This window comes from Bubalus bubalis, chromosome 1, assembly GCF_019923935.1.
Source record: "Bubalus bubalis isolate 160015118507 breed Murrah chromosome 1, NDDB_SH_1, whole genome shotgun sequence".
NCBI lineage: Eukaryota > Metazoa > Chordata > Mammalia > Artiodactyla > Bovidae > Bubalus > Bubalus bubalis.
Window position 1 is genome coordinate 132,594,850 of NC_059157.1, and position 17,005 is coordinate 132,611,854.

Genomic DNA, 17,005 nt, shown 5'->3' on the forward strand with positions numbered 1-17,005 from the left:
CCTAGAGCCAGACATCCTGGAATGTGAAGTCAAGTGGGCCTTAGAAAGCATCATTACGAACAAAGCTAGTGGAGGTGATGGAATTCCAGTTGAGCTATTCCAAATCCTGAAAGATGATGCTGTGAAAGTGCTGAACTCAATATGCCAGCAAATTTGGAAAACTCAGCAGTGGCCGCAGGACTGGAAAAGGTCAGTTTTCATTCCAATCCCAAAGAGAGGCAATGCCAAAGAATGCTCAAACTACTGCACAATTGCACTCATCTCACACGCTAGTAAAGTAATGCTCAAAATTCTCCAAGCCAGGTTTCAGCAATATGTGAACCGTGAACTTCTTGATGTTCAAGCTGGTTTTAGAAAAGGCAGAGGAACCAGAGATCAAATTGCCAACATCCGCTGGATCATGGAAAAAGCAAGAGAGTTCCATAAAAGCATCTATTGCTGCTTTATTGACTATGCCAAAGCCTTTGACTGTGTGGATCACAATAAACTGTGGAAAATTCTGAAAGAGATGGGAATACCAGACCACCTGATCTGCCTCTTGAGAAATTTGTATGCAGGTCAGGAAGCAACAGTTAGAATTGGACATGGAACAACAGACTGGTTCCAAATAGGAGAAGGAGTTCGTCAAAGCTGTATATTGTCACCCTGTTTATTTAACTTGTATGCAAAGTACATCATGAGAAACGCTGGACTGGAAGAAACACAAGCTGAAATCAAGATTGCCAGGAGAAATATCAATAACCTCAGATATGCAGATGACACCACCCTTATGGCAGAAAGTGAAGAGGAACTCAAAAGCCTCTTGATGAAAGTGAAAGTGGAGAGTGAAAAAGTTGGCTTAAAGCTCAACATTCAGAAAACGAAGATCCTGGCATCCGGCCCTATCACTTCATGGGAAATAGATGGGGAAATAGTGGAAACAGCGTCAGACTTTATTTTTCTGGGCTCCAAAATCACTACAGATGGTGACTGCAGCCATGAAATTAAAAGATGCTTACTCCTTGGAAGGAAAGTTATGACCAACCTAGATAGCATATTCAAAAGCAGAGACATTACTTTGCCAACAAAGGTTCGTCTAGTCAAGGCTATGGTTTTTCCTGTGGTCATGTATGGATGTGAGAGTTGGACTGTGAAGAAGGCTGAGTGCGGAAGAATTGATGCTTTTGAACTGTGGTGTTGGAGAAGACTCTGGAGAGTCCCTTGGACTGCAAGGAGATCCAACCAGTCCATTCTGAAGGAGATCAGCCCTGGGATTTCTTTGGAAGGAATGATGCTAAAGCTGAAACTCCAGTACTTTGGCCACCTCATGCAAAGAGTTGATTCATTGGAAAAGACTCTGATGCTGGGAGGGATTGGGGGCAAGAGGAGAAGGGGACGACAGAGGATGAGATGGCTGAATGGCATCACTGACTCAATGGACGTGAGTCTGAGTGAACTCCGGGAGTTGGTGATGGACAGGGAGGCCTGGCATGCTGCGATTCATGGGGTCGCAAAGAGTCGGACACGACTGAGCGACTGATCTGATCTGAATTCTGGAAATCAGCTATCCTAAAATCAAGGTATCAGGATGGCTCTATTCTTTCTGGAGGCTCTAAAGGAGAATTCACTCCCTTGCCTTTTCCAGCTTCTAGATGGTACCTCGAATTCCTTGGCCTGTGGCCCCATATTCCATCTCTGAAGCCAACAGCATAGCACCTTCAAGTCACTGTTTCCTTCTCTCTCCACCCTCCACCACCACCATCTCTTAGTCACCATCTCTCTCCCTCTCTCTCTCTCCCTCCCTCTCTCTCCCTCTCTTTCTCCCTCTCTCTCCTCCTGTCTCTCTCTCTCCCCTTCTATCTCTCACTCTCTCTGCCTGTCTCTCACTCTCTCCCTCTTTCTCTCTCTCCCCACCTCTCTCTCCATCTCTTGCTCTCTCTCTCTCTCTCCCCCTCATCTCTCACTCTCTCTCTACCTATCTCTCACTGTCTCTCTCCATCACTCTCTCTCCCCATCTCTCACTCTCTCCCTCTCTCTCTCCATTTCTCACTCTCTTTCTCTCTCCCACTATTGTTCACTCACTCTCCCCCTATCTCTCACTCTCTCTCTCTCCCTTGTCTCTCTCTCTCTCACACACACACACATACACACACAATTTCACTTCCACAATATATCAGATGATTATTTTAATTTAAACACAAATTCTGAAACACAAACCTTCATATGCCTAAGAGAATATTCAAAATCAGATTGAGAAAATCAGTAGAGCAGACACCCCCTTCCATACCAAGGTGTGCTATCTATGAAGCCCACATGGAACAATGACATCTGACGCCCTTTATTTTTGTCTTAACTAAAGTGCACACACACACATACACACACATACTCACATACTCCCACGCTAACATGAGATTTGTCTTTCTTCAGAAAGTGGAAGGCTGCACACATCCTTCTGTGGTTTTGAAACTGTGTTCCTCAGGGACTCTCTCTGCTTCAAGCTTGCCATTCAACCTCCAAGGCACCCCCTTCATCAACTGAGGAACAAATAAAGCCTTTTGTGTGTGCCTAGCAGTTGTTTCACATTTGCTGGGAAAAGAACAAAGAAACAGAGACCTCAGAACAAACACAGGAAGTGCTGAGGACAGCTTGGAGGGGAAAAGAACGTTACTGAGCCAAGTTTGAATTCGCAGTTCAGTCTTTGAGTAATTCATTTATTCTGAATGGTGAGAAACAGATATAGAGTTAAATTAATACTCATCAGTTATTATTCTGTAACAAATGTACTTCCTATCTACAAGCAGACAAGTCCTATGTAATTTTCTTCTAAAAGAAGTGTAGGAGAAAGTGACTAATTCTTGTTTGTGCAATTAGTAAAAAGGCATATATGGCATTTCAGAGACTGTTATTCACTTCCTTCCTTCTGTTATAAGGAAATCACAGTGGGCCTAGAATCCCCGCCAACATTAACAGTGGCCTAGAATTTTCTATTTAAACATTCAAAAGATATGAAATGTGTGGCATCCGAGCCTATGCTGGCTGCTTGCCGTGCTTAACTTTGAGACACCGAGCCAGCCAGAACACGCCTGCATGGCTCAGAGCATCTTACTCTGGAAAAGGACTCCTATCTCAGGAAGACTGGGACAAGACAAGCTCACATGAGATGACACTTTCAGGCCATTTTATGATAAATTTACTTCATAGCATCTTCTGCAGAGCCAATAGCCTGTCTCATCTGCCATTTTATTCCCGGGGGTGTTTTCCTGTTTCTGTCAGTGGGGAGTGGGGGAAACAGGAGATTAAGGAAAAGGAAAGAAAAGCATCACCAATTGGCCACCAAAGAATGGAAATAATATTTATTGAATACCTGCAGTATGTTGGGCACTTTACACATTTGATTTATAAATTAGATAATTTAATCTTCATATCATATCTGATGCAGAGACTTAATTCTGCATTTTTTAAGTGAGGACATTGAAACTCAGAGATGTCAATAAACTTACTCCAAGTCACATAGCTAGGCAGTGGCAGAGTCAGGTCTTTGCACTTCACCATTAACACCCAACCATTGTGATTTATACTTGAAATCAGAAAGCAAGATTATAGAAAGTTTTACATCCTATCCTAAGGATCCCATATGATGGCTAGCTCATGAGAACACTTCAGTACTAAAGAAATCCTGGTTGTGAACTAAATTAATCCCTGACCCTGCATTGAATGCAAGGGGGAAATAGATGGAAGAGTATTGAGATGTCAACAAAGATCCATTTCTTACCAAGAGAAAAAACCAAGAGATCAAAGAGGAGAAGGAGCTGTGCAGAGGTTGTTGTAGACAGTGCTGGAAAGAGTTAGCATAAGGAGTGTCCCTGTCACTTTGGTGGCTTTTCTAAGCTAGCCAGTAAAGGGATCCTAGGTCAGGAAGCCATCAGGCCAGTTCAGAAGCCAGTCTCTGGGATGCTGGGGCTAAAAGAGAAGTAGAGCTGGAGGAACCTTTTCTAATAGGAATTTTCCATTTCTCACAATGAGCTAGTCAAACAGCAGTTACTTGCACTTGAAGAGAAAGAATGAAAAGTTACATAGCTTGCCTTTTTAATTCTCATTTGCCTAGTTTGCATTTGAACAAATTATTATTTCTGCCTTCATTAGAGTATTTAACACAATGTAATCAACCTGCTGGGAAGTAAAAGTGTAACCATTTTATGGTTTGTTACATTGAAATTTAAATCTGCATATTAAGCAGCAAAGGCATTAACATGTGTACCTATTCATCAACTATGGATTATGAAATACCTCTCTAGTGTGAGCCCAAACATCAGGCCATTTTCTGATTAAACTGCTTAATTAAATAAAAGATGATTAGCAACATTCATTTATACCCTAGATACTTTAGTAGTTTGAAATTAAAACATGAAGACATTTAGAAACTTTACCAAATCTTCCTCATCACTGTTTTGCAAGCACCTCTTGGAATATGATACATTGACTCTATGCTGGGAAAAAACTTCACTCTAAAATATACCTCTTTATAAATAAAGCAAAGCAATCAAGTAAATAGTACCTGAACTCAGATTCAATTTTATCATTTTAATTCCATTCAAACCTTCATCACTGGTGCGACTGGTCTAAGTCTTATTCTGCAGATTTCTACCATGCCAAATAAAGGAGAACATGCAGCAAGCTTCCCAGTCTAAATGCAAACCGTCTTGATAAATGAATGGTGAGCTAACTTAATTCGGTGCTTCTAACCTATAGTGCAAACACAAAATCCTTCTGCACCCAACTGAAGCTTATTTTTAAAAAAGAATTTCAGAGCAGTGAGTGAGCTTATCTTAATGTCTTCTCTCTCTTACAGTATTGACTACAGGCTTAGATCTCCTTGACTTGAGTGAACCTGTCTCTCAAACCCAAAGCAAAGCCAAGAAGTTGGAGGCCTCATCAAAAACCTCATCCCTCAAGAAAAAGGCTGATGGGTCTGACCTCATCAGTGCAGATGCTGAGCAGAGAGGCCAGGCTCTCCGAGGCTCGGAGACAGCATCCTTAGACTTAAGTACGGCAATAGCTGTGTTTGCTGCCTTGATACAAAGCCATTCTACAGATGACATGAAAACTGTGGGCAAAGCAGTAGAAAAGTTGATGTCTATGTAGAAAACTGGGCAGGACACACTTTGTGCTTAGATTAAATAGCAGTTGGGGAATTCAACTTTGTAGAACTGGTGTAGATTTATAGGTTTACTTATACAACCCATGTGTATCGAGTTTTTGACAGATGGCAGACACCATACTAGGCACTGGAGTTACAATGAAAATAAGATACAAATCTTGCTCTCCAGGACCATTCAGTCTAGAGAGGAAGAGAGTCTAGAAAGAGAAAACTCTAACCCAAGGTCTAGGAACAGCCAGATGGAACAGTAACATGTAACATGCATGGAAATATTGCAATACAATAATGTTAGCTACCATTTATTGGGTGACTTACAATATCCAGGACTGTGCTATATCATTTACATATATTATCCCATTAACTCATCACAACTCTTTGAAATGAGTGAGGAACAAGGTTTTCAAATTTAAATAATTTGCCCAAGATCCCAGTTAGTATGAAGAACAGCTGGAATTTGAGCCAAGCTCTAATTAACTTCAAAGTGCATACTTCTCTCCACTGCACATTTTCCTGAGAAAGGAGGTCTTAACCTTGACTCATGGAACCAGTCAATTAAGCTCTTTTTCTTAAGAGAAAGAAAGGTGGCAAGAATTTCAGAAAGTCAAGGGAAACGTGGATGAGTAAATATCCATAAAATGAGCATATTAGTAACTTATCCATAAAGTCATGAAGGTTAAAGGAGATATATAAAATCACTTAGCACTGTGTTATATACATATTAGATGCTTATGAATTAATTTATCCATTTGTTCAATAAACATTGTTCTGGATACCTGTTGTGTTCTGTACTATGCTGGGAATACAAAGATAAATAATATAAGCTTTCTGCTCCTTAGTAAATTTACAGTCTAGTGGAGAGATAGAAAAATGATTAAATGATTACAATAAAGTATGTATGTACTATGTGCTGCAATAAAGAAAAGCCTGGGTTAGTTACTGCATACTAGCACCTTCATAAAGCCCCTCACCCAGCCAGGGGTTTATAGAACGTATGTTATAGGAAGCACTGTGATAGCAGTCTTGAAGGATGAGGAAGAATTTGTCAGATGAAAAATATGGATCAGAGAGAGTAAGGAGGAAAGGGCAGGGCTTTCCTGATGCAGAAGCACAAATAGACCAAGATGCTTTTTCAAGCAAATACAAATATTGTCACAGTACTCAAGAATGGTAGAGTAGTGAGAAATAAGTCTTAGAGTCACCAGGGGTTGGATAATGGGAGTTCTTGTTTGCCAGGCCCTTAAGTTTTAGGGGAGGGCTGGGTTGAAGGGTAAAGTTCACTTGTATAAGACTTCTCAGTCTTAACCAATCTCTGTTCTCTCTCCACCTCGTTTTCTCCCCCTGTTCCCCTCACCACCTTCCTGTCTCCTTAGCAGACATTCAAACACAACTGGAAAAATGGGATGATGTTAAGTTTCATGGAGATCGAAATAGCAAGGGGCATCCCATGGCAGAGAGAAAATCAAGCTCATCTAGAACTGGATCAAAAGAACTTTTATGGTAAGATATTTTAATATCAGAAAATAACCATTTATGTGTCATGTACACATGTATTGAAATAGCCAATGAGCTAAGTCAGTCCAGATTCTTGGTGCCAAAAGCCCCTGTTTATCAATGTTAATTATTGTGACTTTTAAAATTAAATTATTTCATCTGAGTTGTCAAAAATTCAGCCAATAAGGATTTTGGCAGTTTCATAATTCAATACTCAATATTTTTCAATATTTGTTAATAATTTTCTGAATGTGTAACTGATCTTTCAAAATAGGTACACAGGTATATTTCATATATGTGTATATTAAATGGGGGCTTCCCTGGTGGTTCAGATGGTAAAGAATCTGCCAATGCAGGAGACCCAGGTTCTATCCCTGAGTCAGGAAGATCCCATTAAGTGAGTTACAGTTAAATTAAGTGTTTCTAGTTAAACAGGTAGCCTGTTCTGACTTTATGAATCATCACTGTCAGAAAATGAACTAATAATAATCTATGGATGCCCATGACAAAAACTGGCTGCCTAAATCTTACCATGTCTTTAAAACTTCCTAAAGGGCAACATATTTCAGTCTTTTGCCCTTCACACATCTCCACTTATATGACATTTCAAATTCTATATAAAGATCCAATCTTACTAATACACTTTGTGAGAAGTTCCCTCCCCACAAAAAGCCAATACTTTTTTGATGAGGCAGAACTTTCTGCAACAAAAATGGTATTGCATTTATTTGCCTTTTGCACATAACTGAAGTCTAAATCAATCACAGACAATAACACCTAGCACATTGCAGCCACTGATATTCCAAAAGTGGTCATTATAATGGAAACATCCAAGATAAAGTCTGATGAGAGCTTTGTTACCAAGATTCTTGGTGACCCAAATTAGCCAGGTTTTTCGGCTGACTTTCTAGCTGAATTTACTTCTCGATGTACATTAACTTCCTTCATGCGCCCCGTATAGGTCTTCAGAACACAGATCTCAGCCAGAACTGAGTGGTGGGAAAAGCACCTTGAACTCTGAGTCAGCTTCGGAGCTGGAATTAGTGCCTCCAACACAGGTAACAAATCCAATTCCTCAATGCACCTATCTTTTCTAATAGATCATTTATGTCATAAATATTTTATTTAAATTTCAACCAAAAAATTTGAAGTTTTTTTTTTCTGTATTTTGTATTTCATTTGCTTTCTTACTCAGTAGCTATCTCAATGCTTAAAATAACAGATGATTGATAAATAGGTAGGTGGGTAGGTAGGTAGGTAGAAAGATAGATAGATAGATAGATTTGGCTGGAAAAGGTGTCAGTGAACTTACTACTTAGCACTTTTTCCTTGTTCTACCATTTACTGTTCCATTATTTTTCAATACAAAATCTGTTCTACTCCAGCATTAGCATTGTTTATGTAACAGACACAAAGAAGAGGAAAGTACATTTTGAACATTCATTCACATCTATGCCCTGTGGGACAAAATATTTACACATCAGGATTCTGACCATCACATTAAAATAAATGTGATGCTAAGGAATTACTAAGTGTAGTATGAGCAATCATGATAATACTAAGAGCTACCATTTGTGAGTACCTACTATGTATTAGGGACTCCACTATGTGCTTTTCACATATTGGATTGGCCAAAAAGTTTGTTCTGGTTTTTCCATAACATCCTACAGGAAAACTGAAACGAATGTTTTAGCTAACCCGATATTACACCTAATACTGAAATAATCCTGTGAATTATTTTTAGCCTTACTTTGTCTCTAAAGAGTCTTGGTAGAGTCAAAATCCTTTCACTGGGGCTCCCAACTAATCCCTTGTATAAGTAAACCAGACCTGTCTGTCCACTATTTGACCCTTGACTTCAGTGTAACTGACTTGCCTATGACTAGTTACCTCCTATGGTTAAGGCTGTGCCAAGAAAACCCAAGTCAATCTCAATCTTTTCGTTTGCTCAAACACTTTACAAGGGTATACAGCCTTGATCTAAAACCACAAAGATCTCTTAAGAAATGTATCCACATTCACACATCTTTAATCTCCATGGAAATAAGTAGGATGAAATGAGCAAAAGAAATTCTCCTGAGTTTATTAGATAAGATACTGAAACTAAGAGAGTAGATACTTTGTCTGAAGTGAGTAAAGGGATAACCATGATAATAGCAAATATTATTGAGTGCTATGAGAAGGCCTTCTAATATATATTAATTAGCTCTTTTGATCCTAACAAATGACTCGATGATGTAAGTGTATTTATTACCCCCATTTTATAAAGGGGGAAACTAAGGCACACTGAGACTAAGAAAATTATCAGTGCACTCACAACCAGTTAGTAGCCAAGAGGAGGAGGACACAGATAGAAAATGCAAGACATCTGGAAACAGTTGTAAGTCATTAACAGCAACCCTACAAGAGAGAGGTGGGCATTACTGCTCCTGGAACTTCGCAAGAAAATGAGTCAGCTAAATTTCAGAACAAATAACCCTGGGAAGCTTAATGAATTGTAAAGGTACCATGTTCTTTATCTTTGTTCATTTAAATGTAACTTTCAAAAAAGCAAATTGATAACATTTATTAGAGAAACATTTCTTGATAAGTGCATTAGAGATTTAGATTCAGGTAAAGTAATTGGTGCTGTTTCATAAACTGGAATCCTTGGAACAGTTTAATGTGGCAAGAGAACACTTATTTCTGCAGCAGGGGGAGACCTGGCACAGGTGGGCTGTTCCACGGGGAGCTGGAGGGGCGGAGGATCAGCTGGGGTCCTCGGTTGCCATGGAGACCCACAATGCACTCGTCTTATTATTCCAGTGACTGCTACTCCCCTGCTGGTTGTCTGATTTCATCCCACCACATTGTCCACTTACCCACTGGTGTACCTTTAAGCAAACACAATATGCTTTGGAAATTTCGTATGAGAGTCCCAACATTGTTCTCCAAAACATAATGTTAATTGCCCTGAGATAGTTCTGCCTGGATAAATCATAGTGAATCCTTTTAGAAGGTTACCAATTGTTTGTAAAGCATTTATCCTTTAAATTATTTTTTTTTTAATGCTGCATGTTTACTTAACAAGATTTGCCTCAACTAAGCAAATTTATAACCTCCTAGTTGTAATTCCAGCCTATGGTTAAATTAGGAAAATTTCATGACTTTGGGATTTAATCATTGAAAATATTAAGTCACTCAAATGGAACAGCAAGAAAATAGACTGACTTATCTACCTGTAATAAAAAAACAGAAAGGTGTTTTAACTCTTAGAAGCATACTGCTCTTAAATATATGATCTCTTTACATAAATAAGATGATGAAGCAGTATGAAAATTTGACTTAAAACTGACTTGCAAACTATTCAAGTAAAAAATTTCAGCTCATCAAAATTTTGTTACTGCTCCACTAACACTCAGATGGTTCACAGGAAAATCAAGGAAATGTATTCTCTCTCAAGCCAACATAGTTCAACATAATCTTAGTTCAACAGGTGAGGAGCTATTTAAAAGCCTTGCTTAAAAATCATATTTCAAAATCACAAAGAGAATGAAAGCTAACAATGAGAAGAATTCTTATGTTAGTTCATTTTCTTTTCAAAATGGGGAAAAAGAAAAGCATAGACTAGTCTCTTTCAAATAGTGCTTTGAATACACTAATCAGAGTGACAGGAGATTATAATAAATTCTATAATCTCTGTATATTGAAGAATAAAGTTTCTTGATATTATGCAAACTGTGTAATTTGTATTCCCTGCAGCTAACCATTTAAAGAAATTACGATATCTGAAAAATTTAAAAATTTTTGAAGAATTGAAATTCTTCAATGATATAAAATTAGCTTTTTAATGATATAAAATTCGCTTTTTCCATGAAGGAGTTGAGATAGTGCTAAGGCCAAAAAAAAAAAAAAAAAGAACCAACTTCCACCAAAGAGTGATGGTTCACAAATTTCTTTTTCAAGTATGGACACTGGAAGGACAGCTCCAAGACAGGCTCTTTTTAACCTAATCTGGACTACACGAGAAGGTGTGGCAGCCAGGCTCTCAAATACTGAGTCATAATCCTGACTCAGTATTTGAATCAGAGTGAACAGAATCACTCTGATTCTGCTGATTTTGGCAGAGCAAATGCTTCCTTCCACATTGTCATAATTCTGTCAAGTTGGCAGTGTCCCAAACCAGAACAGTTTAAACTTTAAAAGTGCAGATATGTTTTCTAAATTATTGAAGGAGTAGTGAAAAAGGAAAGGCATACTAATAATAATGTAAGATAGTCCTAATATACTATTTGAAATGTTTACAATAATCTTGAGAATTAACGTTTTCTCCATTAATGAGCAATGCATCTCAGAGAACAGAAGTAGTTTTCCCAAGGTGACACAGCTAAGATGGAGAGGAGCCAGCACTCAAATCAAACCCATCAGCTTCTAAAGCCCTTGTTCTTCATCACACGTCACCTCTTATCAGACACATCAGACTTCTCTACCTGAGCGAACTCACAGACCATCGATTTCCCTTCTCAATGCAAGCCCTGATTATTACTTGGTTTATAGGGTTAAGTGGTTTTAAAAAATATCACTTTCTTCCAGAAACTCTGAAGATGAATTAGGATTGTCATCTGATCTGAGGCCATCACATTTTTGTGCCTACCCTCCCAAATTCATTCTCAGCCTCTTGCTCTTAGAAATGCTAATGGCTTCCATGCCATTCTTTCAATTTAATGAAGAAGACAATGTCTGCCATCCATAAAGCCATAAGTGAGGCAGTGGAAAAGTTTGAAAGATGAGACAGATTTTAAGAAGTAGGAAGAACTTTATATCTAGTCGAAACAATTAGATAATACACTATAAATAGAAATATAGTTTTGCTTTTTGGAAGATAGCACAAGAGCCACATCATCATCCCTCTTACCCTCCTGGCAACACAGTGAGCTACCAGTGAGGAAGAAAGCAAGAGAAGATGGAAAGAAGTAACAAAACCAAGAAGGCAGAAAGACAAGGTCAGCAGGAGGGCAAAAAGAAAGAAAGCTGAAGGTCATTTTCATAGTAGATAATCCGCACATACTAGGTACTCAACAAATACTTTTTATATAGTGGAAAAATAAGGAATGCTAACACAAAGGAGAAACAAAATGTTTTTCATTTTTAAAAATTTGAAAATAGAGGCTAATAGTTAAAGATGGGAAAAATAAAAGGATAAATTTTTATTCCTTTAGCATTTGAAGCTACTTTCAAAAAATAATTTATAGTTGTGTTTGCTAATAGACTGTTCATCTTCTTTAAACATTAGTCCTGATTTGCCTTGATAGTCCATAACATAGAATTGCATGATTGGAGGCAGACGGGAACCATGGGCTACCCACCTTTGCACAAAGCTCTGGGAATCTGCTCTTGACACAAAAGGTACACCTTTTTTCCATACTTTCAATGATAAATGTCTGCTGGCTGATTAAGAAAAAATATCATAGCCATCTTAATGAAGAAAATGTTTAGATGATCTGTGCTATCATGAGTCCAGATTTAACAAAAGAGTTCTAAACACAGGCTTTTTTAAAATCAAATTTCCAAAGTCACACCTGATAAGCCCTAAGCAGAAAAATGATAACACTTCACCAGCAAAGGTCTGTATATTCAAAGCTATGGTTTTTCCAATAGTCATGTACCGATGTAAGAGTTGGAACATAAAGAAGGCTGAGTGCCAAAGAATTGATGCTTTCAAACTGTGGTGCTGGAGAAGACTCTTGAGAGTCCCTTGAACAGCAAGGAGATCAAATCAGTCAATCCTAAAGGAAATGAACCCTGAATATTCATTGGAAGGACTGATGCTGATGATCTCAGTTCGTTTCCAAGGCAAACCATTCAGTATCACAGTAATCCAAGTCTGTGCCCCAACCACTAATGCTGAAGAAGCTGAATGGCTCTATGATGACCTACAAGACCTTCCAGAACTAACACCAAAAAAAGATGTCCTTCTCATCACAGGGGACTGGAACATGAAAGTAGGAAGTCAACAGATACCTGGAATAACAGGCACATTTGGCCTTGGAGTACAGAATGAAGCAGGGCAAAGGCTAACCAGGTTTTGCCAAGAGAATGCACAAGTCATAGCAAACACCCTCTTCCAACAACACAAGAGAAGACTCTATACATGAACCTCACCAGATGGTCAATACTGAAATCAGATTGATTATATTCTTTGCAGCCGAAAATGGAGAAGCTCTATACAGTCAGCAAAAACAAGACATGGAGCTGACTTTGGCTCAGATCATGAACTCCTTATTGCCAAATTTAGACTTAAATTGAAGAAAGTAGGGAAAACCACTAAGCCATTCAGGTATAACCCAAATCAAATCCCATACGATTATACAGTGGAAGTGACAAATAGATTCAAGAGATTAGATCTGATAGAGTGCCTGAAGAACTATGGACGGAGGTTCATGACATTGTACAGGAGGCAGTGAGCAAAACCATCCCTACGAAAAAGAAATGCAGGAAGGCAAAATGGTTGTCTGAGGAGGCCTTACAAATAGCTGAGAAAAGAAGAGAAGCAAAATGCAAAGGAGAAAAGGAAAGATATCCATCTGAATGCACAGTTCCAAAGAATAGCAAGAGCGATAAGAAAGCCTTCCTAAGTGAACAATGCAAAGAAATAGAGGAAAACAATAGAATGGGAAAGACAAGAGATCTCTTCAAGAAAATTAGAGATACCAAGGGAACATTTCACACAAAGATGGGCACACTAAAGGACAGAAACCGTATTGACCTAACAAAAGCAGAAGATATTAAGAAGATGTGGCAAGAATATACAGAAGAACTATACAAAAAAGACCTTAATGACCCAGATAACTGTGATGATGTGATCATTCACCTAGAGCCAGACACCGTGGAGTGCAAAGTCAAGTGGGCCTTAGGAAGCATCACTACAAACAAAGCTAGTGGAGGTGATGAAATTCCAGCTGAGCTATTTCAAATCCTAAAAGATGATGCTGTTAAAGTGTTCCACTCAATATGCCAGCAACATTGGAAAACTCAGCAGTGGCCACAGGACTGGAAAAGGTCAGTTTTCATTCCAATGAAAGGCAATGCCAAAGAATGTTCAAACTACCATACAATTGCATTCATCTCACATGCTAGCAAGGTAATGCTCAAAATGCTTCAAGTTACGCTTCAACAGTACATGAACCAAGAACTTGCAGAAATTCAAGCTGGATTTAGAAAGGGCAGAGGAACTAGAGATCAAATTGCCAACACCTGCTGGATCATAGAAAAAGCAAGAGAATTCCATAAAAACATCTGCTTCATTGACCAAAGCCTTTGACTTGTGGATCACAACAAACTGGAAAATTCTTAAAGAGACAGGAATACCAAACCACATTCCCTGCCTCCTGAGAAGTCTGTATGCAGGCCAAAGAGCAACAGTTAGAAGCAGACATAGAACAATGGACTGGTTCCAAATTGGAAAAGGAGTATGTCAAGGCTATATATTTTCACCCTGCTTATTTAACCTGTATGAAGAGTACATCATGAGAAATGTCAGGTTGGATGAAGCACAATCTGGAATCAAGATTGCCCAGAGAAATACCAATGACCTCATATATGCAGGTGACACCATCCTTATGGCAGAAAGAAAAGAGGAACTAAAGTCTCTTGATGAAGGTGAAAGAGAAGAGTGAAAAAGCTGGCTTAAAACTCAACATTCAAAAATCGAAGAACATGGCATCCAGTCCCATCACTTCATGGCATATAAATGAGGAAACAATGGAAACAGTGACAGACTATTTTCTTGGGCTTCAAAATCACTGCAAATGGTGACTGCCACCATGAAATCAAAAGATACTTGCTCCTTGGAAGTGTCTTGCTCCTCATCAAGTGTCTCTGATGAGCCTAGACAGCATATTAAAAAGCAGAGACATAACTTTACCAACAAAGATCCATATAATCAAAGATATGACTTTTCCAGTAGTCATGTATAGATTTGAGTTTGGACCATAAAAGCTTTGTGTTGAATTTTGGGTGAATTGATGCTTTTGAACTGTGGTGTTGGAGAAGACTCTTGAGAGTCCCTTGGACTGCAAGGAGATCAAACCAGTCAGTCCTAAAGGAAATCAGTCCTAAATATTCATTGGGAGGACTGATGCTGCAGCTGAAGCTCCAATACTTTGGCCACCTGAATCAAAAAAGTGACTCTTTGGAAAATACCTTGATGCTGGGAAAGATTGAAGGCGGGAGGAAAAGGAGATGACAGAGGATGAGATAGTTGGATGGCATCACTGACTTGATGGACATGAGTTTGAGCAAGCTCAGGGAGTTGATGATGAACAGGGAAGCCTGGCATGCTGCAGTACATGGGGTCACAAAGAGTTGGACACAACTGAGTGACTGAACTGACTGATGCTGAAGCTGAAGCTTCAATATTTTGGCCACCAGATGCATAAGAGCCAACTCATTGGAAAAGACCCTGATGCTGGGAAAGATTGAAGGCAGGAGGAGGAGGGGGCAACAGAGGATGAGACAGTAAGATTACATTATTGATTCAATGGACATGAGTTTGCTCAAACCCTGGGAGATAGTGAAGGACAGGGAAGCCTGGTATGCTGCAATCCATGGGGCTGCAAGGAGTCAGACAGGACTTAGCAACTGAACAACAACAAGATCTCACAAACCAAGTGGCATGCCCACCCTCCCAAAAAACTGAGGATTATAAAGGTTAAGTAATTTGTCCAAGGTCACCATTAATAGTAAATGGTAAACCAGGATTTGATCCCAGGCAAAAAGCAGAGACATTACTTTGCCAACAAAGGTCCGCCTAGTCAAGGCTATGGTTTTTCCAGTGATCATGTATGGATGTGAGAGTTGCACTGTGAAGAAGGCTGAGCACCGAAGAATTGATGCTTTTGAAACTGTGGTGTTGGAGAAGACTCTGGAGAGTCCCTTGGACTGCAAGGAGATCCAACCAGTCCATTCTAAAGGAGATCAGTCCTGGGTGTTCTTTGGAAGGAATGATGCTAAAGCTGAAACTCCAGTCCTTTGGCCACCTCATGCGAAGAGTTGACTCATTGGAAAAGACTCTGATGCTGGGAGGGATTGGGGGCAGGAGGAGAAGGGGACAACAGAGGATGAGATGGCTGGATGGCATCACTGACTCAATGGACGTGAGTTTGAGTAAACTCCGGGAGATGGTGATGGACAGGGAGGCCTGGCGTGTTGCAATTCATGGGGTCACAAAGAGTCAGACATTGCTAAGCGACTGAACTGAACTGAACTGAAACTGACTGTAGAGAGACTGTTTTCAATGACTGTTATATAATCTCTGCTAGTTGTTATATTTTTCTTCTCTACAGTTAAGCAAATCCCTTTTCTCCTCCAATTCCTTTAGAAAGATACTGAGCCTTTTTTTAAAATGTGTTTTGGTGGAATATATCTATCAATTGTATGAGGAGCTATGAATGATAGCTTTAGATGTTAGCCAAGAAAATTATGCTAGGACAACCACAGCCACAAATACAGTCATTTGCAAATCATATTTGACTGTTTTGATCATATGACTGTTTTGATCACAGTCATAATTTTTAATAAAGACAATAAAGCATAATATTATTTTCAGAGTTATTTAATTCTTTCTTCTCTCCCTTCACCTAGTGCCGATCATTCAGTGCAATCAACAGCTGGGGGAATTAAATGCTTTCCTTCTTTGGAAACTGTAATACCCTAAAATCCAATTAGTTTAAACGAATTAAAATGCTGTTTTTAAAGCCAAAGCGCTTCCAGGAGGTAACTGTTAATTGTGGAGCCTTTTTCAAAACCATGCAAAGAAGGAAAGAAATGACTACGTCAGAATATATTTGTGAACTCCAGAGTTCCACCCACATACACATAATGTCAATTCCTAGATCAGAAGTCCTCACAGTGTGGTCCCTAAAGCAGCAGCGTCAGTAACACTTGGGAACTTGTTAGAAATGACGATTCTATAGCCCCACCCCCTACACCTACTGACTCAGAAACCCAAGAGGTGGAGCCCTGCAAATTGAAGGTGACCTGTGGGGGATTCTAATGCACGCTAAAGCTTAAGAACTGCTATTACAGCCATTGTCCTACCAAAATAGCTGCAAGTCAAACTTACAGGTGTGACTGTCTTGTTTATCATTCCTCTAGTTAAATATTAACAAATATCTGCAGTTTACTAGCATTATTTATGTTTTTCCATATTACAGTTTTGCCCGTAATGAAATTAGATGTAAAATATATATATATATATATTGTTCAAAAAGAAGGCTGTTCTTGACTGTGTGTTTAGTATGTTTTTCATTCTCACTCCTAAATCAGCATGTCTGGGCACACTGCTGAGCTGCTAAAAAGTTTTAGAACCTTTAGATGGATACTACCCTCAGCTTGCAA

At 39.1% G+C, this 17,005-nt stretch overlaps 1 protein-coding gene across 6 annotated transcripts in view; it reads left to right on the forward strand.

The window, feature by feature from the left end:
* The window catches only part of PEX5L (peroxisomal biogenesis factor 5 like), a 318,150-nt gene that overhangs the window by 169,457 nt on the left and 131,688 nt on the right, over positions 1-17,005 (forward strand). For 4 of the 6 annotated variants that reach the window (XM_025287945.3, XM_025287935.3, XM_025287903.3 and 1 more), the window contains 3 exons: positions 4,829-5,023; positions 6,508-6,634; positions 7,590-7,686. In XM_025287945.3, coding sequence (XP_025143730.1) covers positions 4,829-5,023; positions 6,508-6,634; positions 7,590-7,686 — 419 coding nt within the window. The remainder of the gene's footprint in view (positions 1-4,828; positions 5,024-6,507; positions 6,635-7,589; positions 7,687-17,005) is intronic. The other 2 variants (XM_025287909.3, XM_025287928.3) reach the window with 1 other exon arrangement.